The sequence below is a fragment of the Diuraphis noxia genome, unplaced genomic scaffold (assembly GCF_037042655.1).
Source record: "Diuraphis noxia isolate RWA-SAM2 unplaced genomic scaffold, SU_Dnox_SAM2 contig0003, whole genome shotgun sequence".
Taxonomy (NCBI): domain Eukaryota; kingdom Metazoa; phylum Arthropoda; class Insecta; order Hemiptera; family Aphididae; genus Diuraphis; species Diuraphis noxia.
In genome coordinates this window covers 66,516,619-66,536,570 of record NW_028301713.1, presented here as the reverse complement: position 1 = coordinate 66,536,570, position 19,952 = coordinate 66,516,619, and the positions used below count along the sequence as shown (strand labels likewise).

Below are 19,952 nucleotides of genomic sequence, written 5' to 3'. Positions count from 1 at the left end.
GATTCAAACGTAAAATAATTGTTTTACATGAACACGTCATGGGCAAGTAGTTAACACAATATCGGTAACGATGATAATAGTATCGTTTTCACACACCTGAAAAAGTTTGAGGTTTATAAAAACTATATAGGTACGTGGAAAAAAAACTTGCACTGAATCGTGAAACTGGTACTAGTTCACGTGTAAATTGTTACGTATGGTAATGTGTGGTGCATTATTGAAACGAATATCGTATCGGAAAAAAAACAATTCGATAACACATTAACTAAACATAGTAATATAAAGTGCGATATAATAATTTATTATTAATTAATATACACCAATTAATTTGATCGCGATCCGTTTAGTTTTACTTTATTGGTTAGCAGCCCATGTGATACAAGATTCTGCAGGTTTTATAGACGTCGTTTTCAAATTAAAACTACCCTACTATATTTTTTTACGGCCGTGTAGCAAATTAATGAAAGAGATTATACAGACCCGGCCCGAGGTTTATGGCCGACACTGTAACCTACATTAAAAACACACAATAAGTTTAAAAAAAAAATAACCGTACTAAAACTGAACACAGCAGTTTTACAAATCCTGTTTTTATTGCAACTCGTATAAATATGATTCTTCCGAGTACTCGGGTGGACTGAATTAGAGAAAATATAAAACCACTACTGTGTGGCATCGACGTATACACGGGCACTTAAAAACCGTATAACATGACCGTATAGTGACAATGATGATATCGACGGAATTATTTTATTATTATTATTATGTGCTCACCCGGAGACCGTTAGTAATAATAATAATATATTAATGGACACAAGTACGACGTGCTCTGTTCGGATGTCGGCGATTAACCGCCGACGACCGGATGATATAATTTATTCTCCGAGTGCGCCTGTGAATCCGTCGATACACATTATAATAATAACACTAATATTTGCGATACAATATCAAATCTACAGTTTTTATTATTATTATTATTTAAAATATATATAGCAGCACAGTCATAATAATAATATACAGTGTGATATAAATGATCGCAATTATTATGCACTCGTGGAGCCAACATTACAGAAATTTGCTTTACAAAACACGCTAGTATCGTGCACAATCATAATATTATATAGTGAAACTCTTCCTGCGCATAACGAACTTTGACTTTTTTTTTACATTTATTAATAAACATACAATCCGTATTTATTATTTTACAATAAACGTATATGACGAAGATAACATGAAGACTGCAGGATATAAGGAGTCACTCAACTAATCAATGATAGGAGTTTGTTGTTTTTAGAGCGTTTTTAAGAGAGCATGAGATTGAATACGAACGAGAGGAAGGAAAGTACAATCGTTTTAAGCGAGTACGTTTAAGTCACCTACTGGGGTCACCAAAAATGGCGTTGGTGGATGGTTCGGAAATCGAGGGATTGTGATGGTTGTGAAATTTGAAATGAAAGCGTTTGTACGTTGATTTTTGCAATATTTTGTACAGTTGGAATGGCTAGCTAGATCTAACGAAATTTTATGTTTAACAAATTATTTTTGAAAACCACGTGACCTCCATTGTTACGTATGCAATCTATTTAACAAATTCCTCTATGTTACGAGTTTTTTTTTTTGCTCCCTATGCAACTTCGTTGTATGGAAATTTCACTAAGATAATATTATAATAAATTGTAGCTCACAACCCTTGCCTTGCAAACGTTTTTTTTTTCACTAAAAAATCGGACGAGTGGACGACCCTGTATGCAATATCTGCTGCACCATCATCATGTTATGCTTCGCTGTTTAACATAACAGCGCGTAATGTATCCATATATTAATATGCGATGCGCGCGGATTTTTTTTTTTATCACGTCGCACGCCACAAACACTGCAGAGCTTTCTTCGGCACCACTATAGATATTAATAATATAATCTCCCATCCTGCAGTACGAGCCCGCGAAACCACAATAATAATATAATGTAGTGAACGCATCATGGTCGATGGAATAGTGGCTTCTGACTTGGCATATTTTTCGAACTGCATAACCACTATGATGTTTCGTTTTGGATATACGTCCCATAGTTGTTGCAGGGATATATTAATAATAGTCGACCAACTCTTCTGTGCAGTTGCCGAGGTAATATAGGTAGGTACACGTAATACATTTTCGGGCTTTTGTTTCCCTAAGTTTTCTGAAATCTTTTACTCCTTCCAAACCATCATTTTGCTGTTTTGTCAGCAGAATGTGATGTATAAACGATGTAAATATTAATATGAGTAATAACATAATAGGTACCTATGTACACGTAAAAATATGTTCATATGCTATGGTATTTAGGTACTATATATTTCAATGAATAAGTAAACGAATACAACTACTACATACATAATACATCTAGTAATCGCGCATATTAATACAAAGTACTCGTAGTATTTACGCGGCACGTCATTTGATAATAATGATATATATATATATATATATATATATATATATTGCAGGATTATTCCTAAATTAATTTTTCAATAACAATACGCAGTCAGCTTTAACAATACTCCCGATGGAATATTTACAAAAGCCACGACGATAAAACATTAAAAATATTTGTAATTTTAAATACATTTGCAGGTTCGGTGCATAATTTTTAATGACGTGTTTTTATTTAAGAATAACAATACAATATGACAACTTCGTGAGAAATGAGAATCCGTAAAAATATAAAGTTGTGAAAACAATAGGAAATGCGCATCCGCGTACGCGTAAATATTTGTTTTTTTTTTAGTAAAAACTTTCTCTGGACTTTCTGCAATAAAGTTTTTCCAAGCATCAGTTAAATAAAATGTTATTCGAGTGTCTTTTTAAGGTTTTATTAACCTAGAGGTTTCCAGCCTCTGCACATAATTATTTTTTCTGTCTTTATCCATTGCAACATTCCTTCGAAGTACTCTCCAAAATTGTTATTCTTCCAAACCTTTGTTATTATTTCACATTATTTCACATTATTTTCTCATTCCGTCCACTTAGCTTTTCTAACAATATACTACTCTGTAACGTTTCTTTCATATTTTTTTCATTGTACATGCAAACGTATACATTCATACAGCTATAAGAACGTATAATTATGTTCTATTTAACTATTTCTTTTTCAGCGTGTAACAACGTAAAACCGTTTTAAAATTCAGACATGTTGTATTTCATTGTTAAAGCGTATTCTGTTTTGTATGTAAATTTTATCTGAGCCATTAATTATTATTAATGTTTAAATGTGTTCATATTATTAAACTATTATATTTTACTCGTGAGCATCAATATTTTTAAAGTTGTGTAACATCTACCCCTTTGTTCATATATATATATGATATATTATTTATAATTCATATTTCAAATTTCAACCTACTCGGTTAATAATAGAAATACCTTCAATAATACGACTCATACAGTTTATATGTGCCTAATGATTAAAAATAATATTTAATGCACGTATACTTTACTCGGGACTCTTAAAAATTTGATATTGTGCCACGAAAAATAATTTTATCTACATTGAAATTAGTTACATCGAAAACGTAGGTAATAGATTTTAATTGTATGTAAATCAAGTGTCGTTTTTAAAATCTTAAGTGCCATAGCTATCCTCAATCTGTGAAAAAGTACTTAGAATAATAAAAGTTTATTAAGATTATTTTTTTTATTTTTTTTATTATTACCACGAGTCTTATTATTATTACCCGGCTGCAGATTTTTTTTTTTGTTTTTAATTATTCATAATCCCGGGAGATGAAATGAACTTTTGGTTCGGCCGACAAAAACCACAGCCTATGGATATTACCATCATACTATTATAATAGATTCAATTATTTTTCCATTTTGGCTACCCCATCTCTTCTAATAGAAACATATTTTTTACGTATCACGTAAAACATCTATAGAGTGTAACTATAGCGATATGATTTTTTGTAAATTTCCTAACATGGAGTTATTGTGTTTAATTAATTCGTGCTAATTAACTTCAATAAGTAATTCCAAATTTCAATAGTAAGTAACATAAGCATTGTTGTTGTTGTTGTATAACTCTGATAATATTATATAATTTAACAAAATTTAATCTACATATTATTACAAAATACCTAATAGAAATTTAGTTTAGTTATGTTGGATATTTGAAACTCGGCTGTACTTACAGCAGAAACTAAGTAAATGGTATCTTACGTTTTAATTTTTAATTAATAGATTCTTCATCATTGTCAAAATGACAATCATAAAACTTGATTGCTATAATTACGCAAACAACAACTAAAAAAAATAATTATAATTAATATACGAAAAAAATGTATAATAGACATACAAATTACAATTAAAATATAATATACATTATAAAAAAAAGATATTTCATAAATAAAAATATCCCCTAGAAATAATCACAGTTATTTAAATAAATGTTTTCAAAATATTATCGTTTTATAATAAATGTGTTTTGAATTAAATAAATAAATATATAAACACCTGTGAATCTGCAATATTTCCATTTACATAATGCCTGATAAATAGGTATGCTAATATTTTATTTCAACATTAAACCAAACCTATCTTTAACATATTAATTTTATAACGAACAATAAATTTGAACTGGTTCATCAATCACTAGTTCTCTGAGTGCTATTCAGAATGTATTTACAAAGTAATATATTTATTTTAAACATTGAAATCATGTAAAACAAGTTTTGATTATGTTCTAAAACTATGTTGAGGTTTGTCACAAATTTATTTTTACTCATTGGATTTAAATTTGAAACTTTTAGTATGTACAATTTTTATCTTTTACGAGTTCTTCTGGTATTATTTGTACGATATGATGGTATAATATCACATCGGCATATCCTATTATAGGACGAAATATTACTAACAACAAAGAACGTTGCTTAGATAATCATCTATTGTATCAATTCTGAATTTTTGTATTGCAAGAAAAATCCACTAAATCATAATTTATTTAAAATAAAAAATGTTTATTTTATTTTATATTGTTTATTATAATTAAATTTTTTTTTTCAGTAGTAAAAGGCTTGCCGTGTACAGTATACAACAAGACGTACGACAACGGAGAAACGTTCAGGCTAGACTGCAGAACGCAGTGCACGTGTCAGGTAATTGAAAAATAATTGAAATTTAACTATTAAACTGCTACAATTCAATAGTTCACATTTTTTTTAACAGATCCACATTTATCGTTATTGCTTATTTTTATATTTAGTAAAGACAACAAAAGGTATTCAGTTCGTTACAAAACATTTACGTTTTACTTTAAGATAGTTAATAGTTTGTATTTTATAACTCATGTATAATTAAAAAAAAAATCATTATAATATACTTGCATACCAATGTTTTGTTTTTCCTTAATGGTGTTTTATTGTTAAAAAACAATACGTTTCCCGCGTATATTCCGTTTTCTGTTTTATATTGTTCTATACAATGATTTAAAATGTTCATGAAACTCCAGTATCGAATGATTTCTTAGGAAAAATATGATTGCTTTATTCTAAACGAGAAACTAACGAAACATACACATTTATAAATAAATAATTGTAACTACTAAATATCGTTCGACATAAAATTAAAAAAGGTTAAACATCAAAGGTTGTCCGATGGAAATTTTTGACTTCTCTCAATATGTACCTATATTGTATAACTAACGCACTAACTTAAGTATTCTCAACTCAAATGTGTACTTATCAAAACAATCAATTGGCTAAAATGTATTAAAGAGATGACGAATGTCTTCTTAGAAGCTAATAATTCCTATTTAAAATATTTAAAATCATAATAATAGATAATAAAAAAGCATCAAAAGTCCAAGTGAGCCAATGACGTATATTAGAATTTTTCATCAGAGATGGGGGCAAAGTACCTAAATATATTAAATTCTATAATAAGTTTTTTGGGGGATTTGAAAAGAGTGTGTTGCAAGACTACTTTTCAAATTTTAACATTTTTAATACCTGTTTAAATAGATTTTAAAAATGTATTAAAAAATTACTATACATCATATAATAATTATTTAAAATATTTATTTAAATAACATACATTTGTATTCAAATACATTTATTAATTTATATATAATGATTATATTAGCAATACAGAATAATATAGTCTATAGTAGTAAAATTCAGCCGGATATATCTTACCACTACACTTTTTTCATTTATTTATTATTTTATTATTGAAGCAGCCATACATAAAACACATAAAACATACATTTATTATGGTAGAAAAATCGCTTTTTCATTCTACAATAATTCAATAAACTAACATTGTTTTATAAGTTTTATTGAAGATCAATAATTGATATATTGGGCCACATGAAGTTCTCCCTCCCATAAATCCTCCACCGATTTGAGCTAGTATTGCGTGACCACAGTAAGTCCATTTACAAAAACAAATAAGATAATAACTATGCGAAAATAGTTTGAATAAACATATGGTATAGATACATATGATTTATGTGCGTTATACACATAAAGTATATTAAACTAAACAATGTCACTATAAATAAGAAATAATTAAATAAATCTAATATTAATAATCAAAATATTTTGAGTGAAATAATTGGTTTTCATATTAAAAGATTTTTTTATTTTTTATTTATTTTTTTTATTTTAATTTAATTTTTTTTATATATACAACGGCGATGTTTAAAAATAAATACAGTCACATTAAGAAGAATACATTTCATCGAAACCATTATTAAAGAAGGAACATAATTGATTTTGTATAGAATGTCTTAATTGAACAACAAATAAGTCTATGATATAATACAATTATATTTTGTATTTTAATATGATAAAAAAATTCAGTGATGGAAAACTGGCTGATAATTGATTAATATTATTACTCAATAATGGTATTACATTATAATAAATTACATAAACAGAAATATTATACAAGCTTAATGCAATTAATGTATGTTAATTTAACATTATTATTACCTACTTAAATACAAAATTTTAGATTTTATTCATATTTTATCTCATTTAACTAGTTAATATTATGTTGACAGAAAAACATAGATTCGAAATGTTAATCTAAAAGTTCTTGATTTTGTATATTACTGGTGAAAGTTTCAAAATAAATTGCAGATTTAAAATACCCTCTCCTAACACATATTTTCTCGGGTATTGAAACGTAATTGTTTCCAGACAATTTTCAAAACTACGAAAACCTGATTTAGAGGTAAGCCCCTTATATCGTTTACAGCTTGCCGAGAGCAATATTACCTAGCACGTTATTAGGTTTTCCATAGTGGCATCGAAGCCTCTGTTTGTATATAATTTAGCGGATGACATTTTTATGCCTAATAATATTTTGTTCAAGATAAAATGTATATATTTTATTGTGACTTAGGCGCTGGTCGTGATAATAATAACAATATATTCATCGTGTACATATCTGATTCGTTTTTATTTATGGGACCTAAATAGTTATTTGCTGTTGAATTCCTTTTCAAATCGAATTAAACAATGACATACTATCATAATCATAAAAACATTCTATTTTTATATTTGTCGTGACAATAATAGAACAACCTTATGGAAATTGTCTGTAATACATTTCGAATATTCCTGGGAAAGGGCCAACTATACAAAAGTTGCAGTTTCTACTTTCTACCATACCTAAATATTATAATCTATGACGTACAATATTTTATTGTTTTAGTGGAACAGAATGGTCATTTATATCAGTTGTATTAATTGTTTTTCTAGAACGGCACTTATGCCTGTGCGTCGTTGTGTCCACAAGAAAATATATCTCCTCAAGGGCTGTGCAGGCATCCCCGGTTGGTCGAAGTGCCCGGACAGTGCTGTAGAGAATGGATGTGTGACAACGTAAACAGTAAGTGACAATAAATAATAGTTATATACTGCAGTATACACATTCTAATGCGATTCCAAGCATATATTATTATGTTTACCAAGCAATATACACAAAAAAACATATTGTAATCGCGTCATAACCAAAAAAAAAACAATATTTTTAAACAAAAATGCATTAACCACGCAATTGACACAAAACTATCGATTAAAAATCGACATTAATAACGCATTGTGCGGCAAGTTAGGGAATTGAGCATTTCAGTCGTGGGTCACTTTTATGGTATGAAACGCAGCTGCAAAGGGCCACAATTCGCCTAAAACTGAAATTGCCTTGTCTCACAAGCCACAGACATACCTACTATTTTTTTTGTTTGTTTGTTACACCTCTGCCACCTACGAAACGCCCTTATCGATATTACGATAGTACTCCATAATGAACTGTTCTTACCGTTCTCGATAACAATATCTATAGATGCGCACCAAACTGTTTCATAGAATAGCACGGAAGTAACCCACCTAATATCTACCAAAAAGTATTCATGTCTGGTTTGGACAGAAGTGGAGGTTTTGATTTTTCCACCCGCATCATAAGCGTTTATTTAAAAAGGTCATCGGCTTATCGCTACGAACGGCATCGAAAATTTGAATTTTTTAGCTGGCATAACAAAAAAATAAAAATATTTTTGAAATACGCTTCCGCCCGCTTTTGCCGTACGCATTTGAGCATGACGTGGTGACAGTGGTGACAAGGAATTGATAACGTATTTTTATCAGAAATTTACCGTGGAAATGGTGGGTTTCGATCATTGTTTCATATGGTCACAAATACACACATGCACCTTTGTACGAAAATTATATGTGACGTCACGTTCAATTTCAAAAGAGTCCTTCGAACCGGAATAGCATACGCGGGCGGCCGAAGGAGGCAAAGAGAGAGAGAGAGCTTTTAAAAATCACGCACGCGAGTAGAGCACTTAAAACATACGCCACAAATCTTTCGTTCTCGGTCGCTCTCGTCGCGACCGCGACACTCTGTCTCTCTCATCCGTCCACACGTTTCCAAGTGGCACACACGATTCGCGATCTCGTCCTCGGCGAAATGGAAATGCGCCCGCGTCTTCGTTTTATGGTAACGATTAATATTATTAGTTATTACTATGTTATTGCGTTACCCCTCTCTCCCCCCGCGCAACACCGTATCCGGCATAAGGCGTTCTGCCCTGAAGCTGCGGTATACATATGTATGTTATTCTTATTAAATATACTGCAATTATAACAAAATAAAATATTGTATTCCCATCGTAGCCGAACATATAACATATTTCCTCACAGAGTTTTCAAATTTCATGGTAACAATAATAGTCATACGTACATCATGTCTACAAATCACACATATTATGTACTCACATGGGTAAGTACTAAGTATACCAAAGCACGCCATGCGCGGACGAAATGAATTCATTCATTCCCTAAATATTTAATTTGATTACGATTTTGATTAAAAACTATTCCACCAACTCATATTTGACTAGCCGTCGATTTCAATTTACTATGTACTACTTTATTGATGACCAAGTCTATTGACAGTGCAATATTGAACATCACCGAACAAACTAACAAATCTTTTTGATTTCCGGGAAAAAAGGAAAAAGACTTCCTGGCAACGAAAATCAAGGTTTCCATTGTACTGTTAAAAATAAATACAACTACAACACGTGACGTAACTAATCGACTCACAGATTTGCTGTTATAACTTATGATTGATTATTCATTTTTTCCAAACAAATCGTGAACAATAGTGTAGACAGTAGACTGTCAAGTGAAAACCACTGTGTTAAAATTAAAAATATTAACTTTTATGTGTATGATGGTCTACGTTTGTCGAAAATAATGATCAAAAAAAAAATGCGTCGTACAGCATATTGAAAATCTAAAATCATATTTTTGAAAATCTAACTTAAAATGTATCAAATATTATTAAACTTGAAAGCAAGTATAAAATGTTATGTTCAGCACTTCAAAAGGTCCAAAATTGTTTAAAATGTTAATAATTCTTTGAAAGAAGCTGCACAAAACTTTCATCATAAACTAAAATATACAAAATTGCCAAATTTTAAAATATACAGAAAATCATTTATACGATGACAAGACGAGTGGAAAGATATAATATTATGTACTGACATTTTAATATTAACAGTATAACAAAAATTCGAAGTTTCTGTTGCATATAACAATGATTAAAGATATTTTCCATATATAAATTAAAATAAACATATCATTTTTAATATTCGATAAAATAATATGGTAAAAATAAAGAAAAATTTAGAGCAAAGAGCAAATATTTATTTTATTATTTCCCATTAAATTATATTTTTAAGTGTGCAAATAATACATTTCTACTTGAACTTCAAACATGCATACCTACTATTGTAAATTTGTAACTACGTATAATATTATTCTAAGTAACAAACTCAGGCATTTCTAATGTGAAACAACCACTCAATATTCTTTATTTTTACCTCCACATTTTGAATTCACTCATTTACTTATTGACAATAATTGTACTTACTCGTAAAGATTGTACATTTTTATTAAACAAACAAATCTCAAGAAATAATAAAAAGTATAAATATAAATGAGTAACAAACTTTAAATAATGGTTGGTTTTTATTTTTTTTTTTTCAACTACAAATTTTTAACGAATATTATTTCTAAATTTAAAAAAAAACTTAGCCTAACCTAACCTTCAAATAATGATAGAATTTAAATAGAATAATTCCGTATGATTTTATAATATTATGTTCGCTATAGTGGAACGAATTAACGAATTAATATATATGATAAATCAAGTTTTCAAAGGAATTTCACAATATACATATATATTAAAATGTATTTGCTCATTATATTTACACTAGAATTTTCGTATATGTTGCTTCAGTTCAATTACGCACATTTTATTTGTTCTATGCTTTTCCATTGCTAAAGCGGTAATTAAACATATGTATATGAGCATCATACACCGACTGAAGTCAGGTTAGATCGTATACACACACGCTTATAGCGCCCGGACTAACGTGCTGGAAACGTGACGGGATTAAAACATAATGTAGGTTCCGCATGCAAAAGATCTGAAGGATTTGAATCATTTAGTGACACCAGAAAAATAACTCGAAATAGTGTTGCAAAATATACACATTTCAAATTAACGTTTCTTTACCTAGAATTTCTATTTTCCTCCCTTTCATTCTTAATACTAGCAGCACACATATTGTTTATTTTACGCCTCTTTAATAATTCCTAAGCCCCTTTCTTCGTCTCAGGTCTAGATGGACCGGAAAAAGTAATGGCCAACGATGAATAATTTATAGCTTAACCGTGTATTTGATGAATTTTTAAGGTTCTTGTCACTTCGGAACACACTATGCTCGAGACCGAGATTGAATTCAATCGACCGGATAACCCTCGAGCATGCCGAACATGAAATTGATTGATAAACCATCTCGGTCACGACAAATTTTCAACAGTTGATGAGATTAAAATGCCCGCAATAAATCGCTGAGTTTTACTTAAAGACAAAATAATAGAAATAATAGATAATTAATTATATACCTACGATGTATTAAAAACGAATCCTATAGAAACACGTATTAGCCAAATAGGGATTTAGAAAAATAAAGAAACACCACCGATTGACAAGGTACAAAATTAATCAATTAAATTGCACATCTATAATCACACGAATATTGTAAGTATAACTAGGTATACAAATTATTTCATGAGTCATAAAAAATGATAAATAACTCAAGATGTCTTATCACGTTTTCGATATTGTATTAGGTTTATGGAATACTATATTAATTAAAAATATATAATATAATATGTGTCTAAATAATTATTTATATATGTTTCTTTTTTTAGTGGAAAGGCCGCCAAACTGTGAAGCATTGGTCACACCATGGGCAGAATGTTCATCCCAGTGTGGATTAGGTCTTTCTAGGCGCGTGTCTAATGCAAATGAAGCGTGTAAGCCTAATAACGAAACCAGACTTTGCCAAATAAGGCCGTGTCACTCACCACCACTGGTGAATGCTAAATATGCAAGACACCATCACATTAGAGTAAGCATAATATTATACTATTTTACTGTCTTGGTAACACAATATTATAATATAAACATTTATAATGTCAAATTAATAGCATTTGTGAACAAAATCAAAAATAATTTAATACATTTTCATTTGAACAGAAAAAATAAATAAAAAATGAAAGTTAGCAATAGCCAACTCAATTAATATATTACAAGTAACCAAACTCATACACAAATATAGTTTTAGCACCCAAACCATAGCAGGCCAATCCTATACTTAACAGCTACCACTATATATATAATATTATATATCCTAGAATTAATTAATTATATGCTATACTATTCAAATATTAAACATTTCGATCAATTAATAAAATTAATATTATAATTAGTTCTGTCCTTTAACAATATAATTTTACCTATAAAAAGATTAAAATAAATGTATATGATATGTACTAAGGTAATTGTGGTTGTGTAATATTTATAGTGCATAGAGAAGTACAAAAACAATAAAAATAAATGGAAAAAATCATTAATTTCTTAGCACTTTAAATGGCACAAATAATTTTTGTGTATTGACATTTTATGATTAAATTAAAATACGTTAAGTTTTTAAAAATATAACTTACACTAGTACGAATTTTCTCGGTATAATTTTATAATTCAGATTAAAAACAAGAACTTTTAAGATAATCTAAAAACAACATTCAGCAGTATTGACGCATTTATAAACTCTTTAACATAAATACATAATATACCTACTTAATAAAATTTCTAGACGTTTAAAATTATGGTTCCGCTGTAAAAATGATGAAAATCCTTCCGTATATTATAAACCGTTTATAAAAAAAACATCAAAGTTAAAATATTTGTAATTTTTATAAATGACTTGGAACACTTAAACATCTCCGAAGCAATTAAATGTAATCATAAATCAAAACCCGATTAAAATACTACATATTTTGAATTTATGATAATTTTCGAGAATATATAATTATCACAGAAACAATAGGTACTCCGACTTATGGTTTGTATGAAATAAAATATATATATTTGAATAAACATATTATACTACAATTAGTACAATTTTAAGTCATTTCACTGCCATAATAATACACTATAATCAATTTATATTATTCTATTTCAATCATTTATAATTATTTTGACTGCAAAATTGTAAGAGGAAAAAAATTTAAACCGTCACTAAAATCAGTATCAAAAGACTATAGTGAATAACATTTTGAATTTTAATCCAAATTGAATTATAAAATATTGTAGACCATATAATATATTTGTCCGTCCTAACATCAGACCATCGCGATGCATCGGTTAAAATAAAAGTATCGCAAATCGTACAATTACAATTGATACTATTGCAGTTCTATTGTATTCTATAGAATATTTTGGTCTACACTAACTCACACGTAGTCACTTTTCATTTAAAACTTTAAAAGCCTACAGAAGTATAGGCTTTTTAATTTTTTAAAAGCTCTGGCACCAACACGGCAACTCGTTTAAATTTTATATTTATCCCGTCCGATATTCAAGTGATTTTTTTCGTAGTTAACTTAAAGCGATGTGTACAAATTATAAAATTCAATTAAAATTCCAGAATTAATATCAATTATTTTATTATTTTACGTACCTGGTACCTATACGTGTTATAACTTATATGCAATAGCGTTCTAATATAATATAAACTATAAACATACAATAACCATTCAAATAAAACATATAGGTATAATACAATATTTTATTATAATTTATTTTTTTATGTACTTTCTTCAAGTTATTTTAAATGACTATTGTTTTAATGACCAAATAACGTTGAACCGACTAAAACAGTTTTTTTTCTGGTTTTATTACTAACTTGTACGTGTTTGATAAAAACCCCAACATCATAACGTGTAACTTGCGATTAGTGGTAAAAATAATAATAATAAAAATACGCTATATCGTTCAATATCCATATACGGCAAAGGTATGCGAGTTGTAAAAACCGAATGGTTAAATGGAATAAAATAAGAACGTTCTGCGTAGATTTAAAACCAACGAGACGGAGGAGTACGTGCACTGCCACCTTGATAGTAATGCGCCCGACCAACCACCGTTATCCCATCATCGTCCTGAATCCTGATAAATAATTTTTTTTCTTTTTTTTTTAATGCGAATTCCATTATTCATGTTCAGAACCCTCATGCATTGAAGGATAGGAAATAATACAATTTTTCACGACCGAAACATCTGGTCGAATGCTGATGCGGGCGTTGTTGAGAGGAGGGGCAAATTTGAATGCCTTACTACTCTGCACGTCACGTCTACAGTATTTGTCGTCGCAGGTCGTGTTTACCTTTTATATTTTAACCTCACCCCGCCCCGTTCCCGTGGACAAGTTGCTTCTGGCAGAGCAGACTAATGGGCGTACCAAAGGGAACAGTGATAGAGAAGGGGAAAGACAATGAATCAAAAATATTCCTGTTCGAGTCCGAAAAGTCGGTCGACAACTTTTACGCCTCGGATTCAATCTGAATAGAAATTAGTTTGTTCTTTTATTTCCTATGCTTACATATATAACATACATTATATTATACTCTTTTGGAAATCACAAAAGTTACTTACAGCATTAGCGACAAAACTTTTACCGATGACGTTCGTCGGGGATATATTTATGTTCGGCTTAAAGCCTGGGTATAATAATAATTTATTGAAATATTTTATTTTCGCCAAACACAAATACACGTTTCACGCTATTGTAAATGAGAATCTGTTCTATTTTAAATCCACATAAGATTTAAGAAAATAAAAAATATGATCCATGTTTACTTTAATATTCTCTTCGTACACGGAGTATAAACGACGATGCGCACACGAATGAATGTAACTAATTAAAAATAAAACTACCGTGGTCAATGAAGGGTAAATTTACATAATAATAATTTGAATGAGTTTTATGTCCATTATTTGAAATTTGAAAAATGTACAATGAAAAAAAACTAAAACACAGACGTAATTATAATAACAGTCAAACAATATTTAAATTGTTTATGTTTTTAGGTCATTTTATTATCCACAGCGTGTTTTTTTTTTTACGAAACTATCATTTCAATGTTTATATTTTATCACATTTCATATTTTCATAACTGCTCACAATAACCGATGTAAAAAAATCTTATCAAACTCAACTCCTTTCCCAAGTGGATAAGTATTTCGAATAAAAGACTCAAAAGTACCCACGTCATATTGACGACGTTGTCTAAGTCAAAGACCGCACGACATACGAGAAAATGTCAATTCTACCGACCAACCTATTTGGTTCCTGTCACAGGTTTTATATAAGTGCCTACTGGCTACTATCCCAAGCGTAACAGTACTTTAATAACGGTCTCTTTATATACACACGTTGTTTCTTTGACCGCAAATTACTTGCAGTCACCTTTGTAATAGGTACTACCTACCTAGTACCGATATGTATAACGACGTACGCGTTCCGTTTAATATCTCCTATCGCTTACAACTAAATTGTCTAGTTTTAATATACAATACACTCTTCAGTCTTCTCGTTAGATGTTTGTATTACGTCCATTTAGAAATTACCTTTGTCGAAGTCACAAACGACGACAACGAGCAACGGTTCGCACACAGCTAAATCAATTATTATAACGTTTATTTTTATAATATTTTCTGCAATGCGTCTTTACTTTTCTTTTTCCCATCATCGCCATCGTCATCCCCTCTCGAGGCGAAAAGAACCAAACCGTGTTTAATATTATATTGATTATTTTTACCAGTCGACAACAATAATAATAATATATATGAATATTGTCACGACTTACCAAGTTAAAGTACTACAGTATGACGTGATAGGTCGTATTATAGGCGTGTATTATTAGTTCGTCGTCAAAGTAATTATTTTAACAACACTATAAACAGTTTTTAATTGCATTTTACAAAACACGTCTACACAAATTAAATTGTCCCAACGTTTATACAGATAAATTGTATTAGGCACGCCAGTATTATAATACGATTTACTACGGTAATTGCCCGTGAAATTCATTACCACAAAAAATAATTTATACGTAGCATCAATTTTGCCGAAATAAATTTCATGTAGGTAGAGAATAAAAAATAAGCCCAATCAATTATGTGTGATTGACATTCAAATGTGTATTTCAATTATTCTCGGACCCGTTTAATTTGTGTCCGAATGGAGAAATCGTACAATAATAAACTTGAGTGCAAACAAAATGCAATATTACCATAGTAACTTATCTAATTTTTATTTTATCGAAATTTTTTAGTGTATTTATTGTATATCACAACATGATATTATGTGATGTATTATAAGCATTCTATAACAGCTTAAAATATAACTTAATGAGTGTGAACACATTGTTAAGTTTTAAAAACGGTGTTAGTGATATAAATATAAACGATGAGACCATTTTACGCGATTTTTGCACTTCGGTAATAAAATGATTATGACATGGTATTCATAATAGGCATTTTAGGGTCACATGAATAAGTGACATTCCTACATAAGAACTAAATGTACATGGTATTCGAAGTTACAAGTGCTATTATTATTAAATTATTCTGTTGCCTGTTAAGTTTATATTATTGTTGTAATAACTAAGAAATATATAAATTGACATATTATGTTTTGTTGTCAATATTGTATAGGTATATTAAGACAAATTTACAATTATTGCGTCCTTATACTGTCAGTGGTAATGATACATTAATAAATTGCATGTAATTTCTTTGTTGAATTTGACTCTTCAATCACACTTGTATACTATTTATTATATCATATGACTACTAGATATGTAATAATATTAATGATAATTATAAGTTGTAAATTCACCATAAACACAAAAATATATCGAACATTATTTTGCTCCAACCGTTGAATAATGGTTCGAAGAGTTCCTATCTCTAATATTAGTAATATTATATTGTTTTAATTATTGTTGCTGCAGTTATAAACAATTTGGGCCGTTGTGTCTTTAAAACGGCATTCGGGTCCAGTGGGTCCACCAGTAGCGTATCTAGGGATACTCAAAATTTTATACCTTGTTATTTTAAGCACTTATTTTGCAGTTATTTAAAAAAAAAAAAAAAGGTTGGTTTATTTTTGTGTAATAATATTATGTAACTGATCATCCTCCACCTCGAAGAAAAAAAAAACGTGGACTGGGATCCACCACGTTTCGATTTCAAATCTTATAATATATTTTTTCCACCTGTCTGATTCTGCAGAAGGGACACGAGTGCAAGGCGACGATAAAGTCGACGACACCGGTCCGGCTGAAGTTCGGCGACTGCCGGAGCCGGAAGACGTTCCACCCGAAGCGGTGTGGCGGAGCGTGCCCGTCCACGAGCGGCGGTGGTGGCAACAGTGGCGGCGGCGGCATCGTTTGTGCCCCCGAGCTCAGCACCACGGTCAAGGTGGAGTTTCTGTGCCGGAGCCCGGTGGAGGGCCACGACAGGCTGGACGGCGCTGTGCCGGGTGACGACCTCTGGGAACCCGTTCACAGGCCCTTCTCGGCCACGGCCGACGATTACGTACACAGCGTGTACGTAGACATCGAGTGGATCGTAAAGTGCACGTGCCGACGCCACGCTGACTGACGACGGCGGCGGCCGTGAACCGCTGGGCGTCTGAAGCCGACGCCGATGCACCCGCAGCAACCAGCCGCCCGCGACTTGGCCGAACTGTGAAACGTTTGTTATTTATTATTATTTTACATATTTCAATATTCGCGACACACCACATGCGCGTGCGTGTACACACACACACACACACAAACTATACATGACGACCGAGACAGGAGACGACAGCGACCGTGACGAGATTTTTGACAGTTTTTGTTTACGGTTTTGAGATTGACGTTTGTTATTTTTGTTAGAGCTATAATTACTATTATTATTATTATTATTATTACGGCGTTTCTCAACCTTTTCGTGACCACCAGGATGTTTTATTAAAAGTTAATTTAAACGGAGATCATTGCGCCCACCAAAATATAATATATAATAGCTATCTCTACCAATTTCAATACTTAAAAGTTCAGTGGTTTTTTTTTTTTTTTTAATTAACATCCTTGATGTCAGTCTGTAAGTATAGTATAGCGCGTGTCAATTCTAAAATTATTTATTTTGAATTACACTTTATATATATATAATATATATATATATAAAAGTTTCATAATAAATACGATCGTATATAGTCACCTGGATCCACACAACTATAAATTTGTGATCAAAACCTGGTCATATTTTCCAAAATTTGGTCGAATTTTGAGAAACGCCTCATATTCAGGTAGATCAATTTAAGTACCCAATGAGGTGTACATCGTCAAAAATCTGAGTTTTGGTTTGTATAGATATTTTTTTCGCGTATACTTACCTATATTACCTATATTATATAACGATTCGCCCGCAAAGAGTACGATGACCTCACGTCCATATAAAATGTAGTTATATAAAACCAAAACATTTCATTTAGACTCTACAGTTTAGAAACATAAATTCCATTCGCTGAGGTGAAAATTTTTCAAAAATAAGCCTATAAATCCCATCGTAGTATCGCTTTTGAATACAATTTATTTGATAAAAATATTCAATTACGTGTTTTTGAAAAATAAAATACGCTCCCAAGAGGACCAACTGTATAACATTATACTAATAATAATTCATCTCAAAAGCGCTAAAAAAACAATCACTAATAATAATTGCCCGTTAAGAACCATTGCAGTTATACACAATGTAACTATATATCATTAACTAAATTTGTACATAACGCACACTAAAATCAGAAGTATTTTACAAGTAGTTGTTAATCATTTACTCCACTTTCATACTCTGTTTTCAAAAATAATGAGATTCGTTGTATGCATAATAATTACGTATAATACGTTGTAGGCATAATATTATTAATTATTATACGCATTGTACAGACACAAATAATAATAATAAAGAAAAATGTAACACAATGATGTTACAATATTAAAATGTTATAATATTATATTATGTTAATAATTATATTATATAATATTTATAATATAAATAAATATATATGTGAGTACTGTGTATATATATTAACAAGGGTATAACTTGGATATTTTTTTTTGCCAAAATTAATATATTATATGCTTGTAAAAAAAAAAACATTGTTTAAAAATGTACCGTTTTGAATATTTGTACTAGATTAATATTATATGTGAAAAATAATGAACAATATCATCATAATAATGAACTATTATAATTATTATTTTTATTTTGTTGTTGTTGTTGTTGTAAGTTAGATTTATGAAATCGTTTTATCCTTACAAGCTTTGACCACGTTGCACCGTTTTATATACTCACCACACGTACCTACATTATACATGTATAACGATAATATCCACATATTTGATTTTATATAATATCTCTGTATATAGGTAGGAATCTACCATCATTTCATATCACAAGTTTAGGATCTCCATATGCAATAAAGAGGATTAAATCGTTGGCTTTAAACCCAAAAAAATTACAATATAATTAGAAGACACTGTTCACAATCGATTCATAATAACATCATGAACGTATAATAGTACTAATACATTTCCCTGCAGTTTCCGGTTTCGTCTGTTTCGTCATGTTCAGTATCTATTACATGCAACTGACAAACCTTTGCAGACGACCGATAATTTTTTGGTTTTTCGCCGGAACATTGTTATTGCGATACAATTATCAGCACAATGTGTTGCTATTATTGTACGTAGACAATTTTTACAGTTGTTAACGAACAATATTGAACGATTAACTCAAATTCCTACGGCATTATATTATTCTACACTTGATATACCTACGCCAGCAATAGGTATTAGCGATTGAATTATACCACCGGAGGCCAACACTAAGGTATTATTTATACAGTGCCTTAATGGAATATTTTTATTCTGCCCTCACCTTTAGGTCCTTCAATATTAACATATCCACACTTTGTTACCTAAAATATACTAAAAA

General features: G+C 30.2%; 1 protein-coding gene across 5 annotated transcripts in view; it reads left to right on the top strand.

The window, feature by feature from the left end:
- Nucleotides 1-19,888, top strand: part of Ccn (cellular communication network factor protein Ccn) — a 304,598-nt gene extending 284,710 nt beyond the window's left edge. For 4 of the 5 annotated variants that reach the window (XM_089223939.1, XM_089223940.1, XM_089223937.1 and 1 more), the window contains 4 exons: nucleotides 5,037-5,128; nucleotides 7,742-7,871; nucleotides 11,771-11,970; nucleotides 17,202-19,888. In XM_089223939.1, the coding sequence (XP_089080065.1) occupies nucleotides 5,037-5,128; nucleotides 7,742-7,871; nucleotides 11,771-11,970; nucleotides 17,202-17,573 (794 nt within the window). In that variant the 3' untranslated portion in view covers nucleotides 17,574-19,888. The remainder of the gene's footprint in view (nucleotides 1-5,036; nucleotides 5,129-7,741; nucleotides 7,872-11,770; nucleotides 11,971-17,201) is intronic. The other variant, XM_089223938.1, reaches the window with a different exon arrangement.
- Nucleotides 19,889-19,952: the final 64 nt, after the last annotated feature.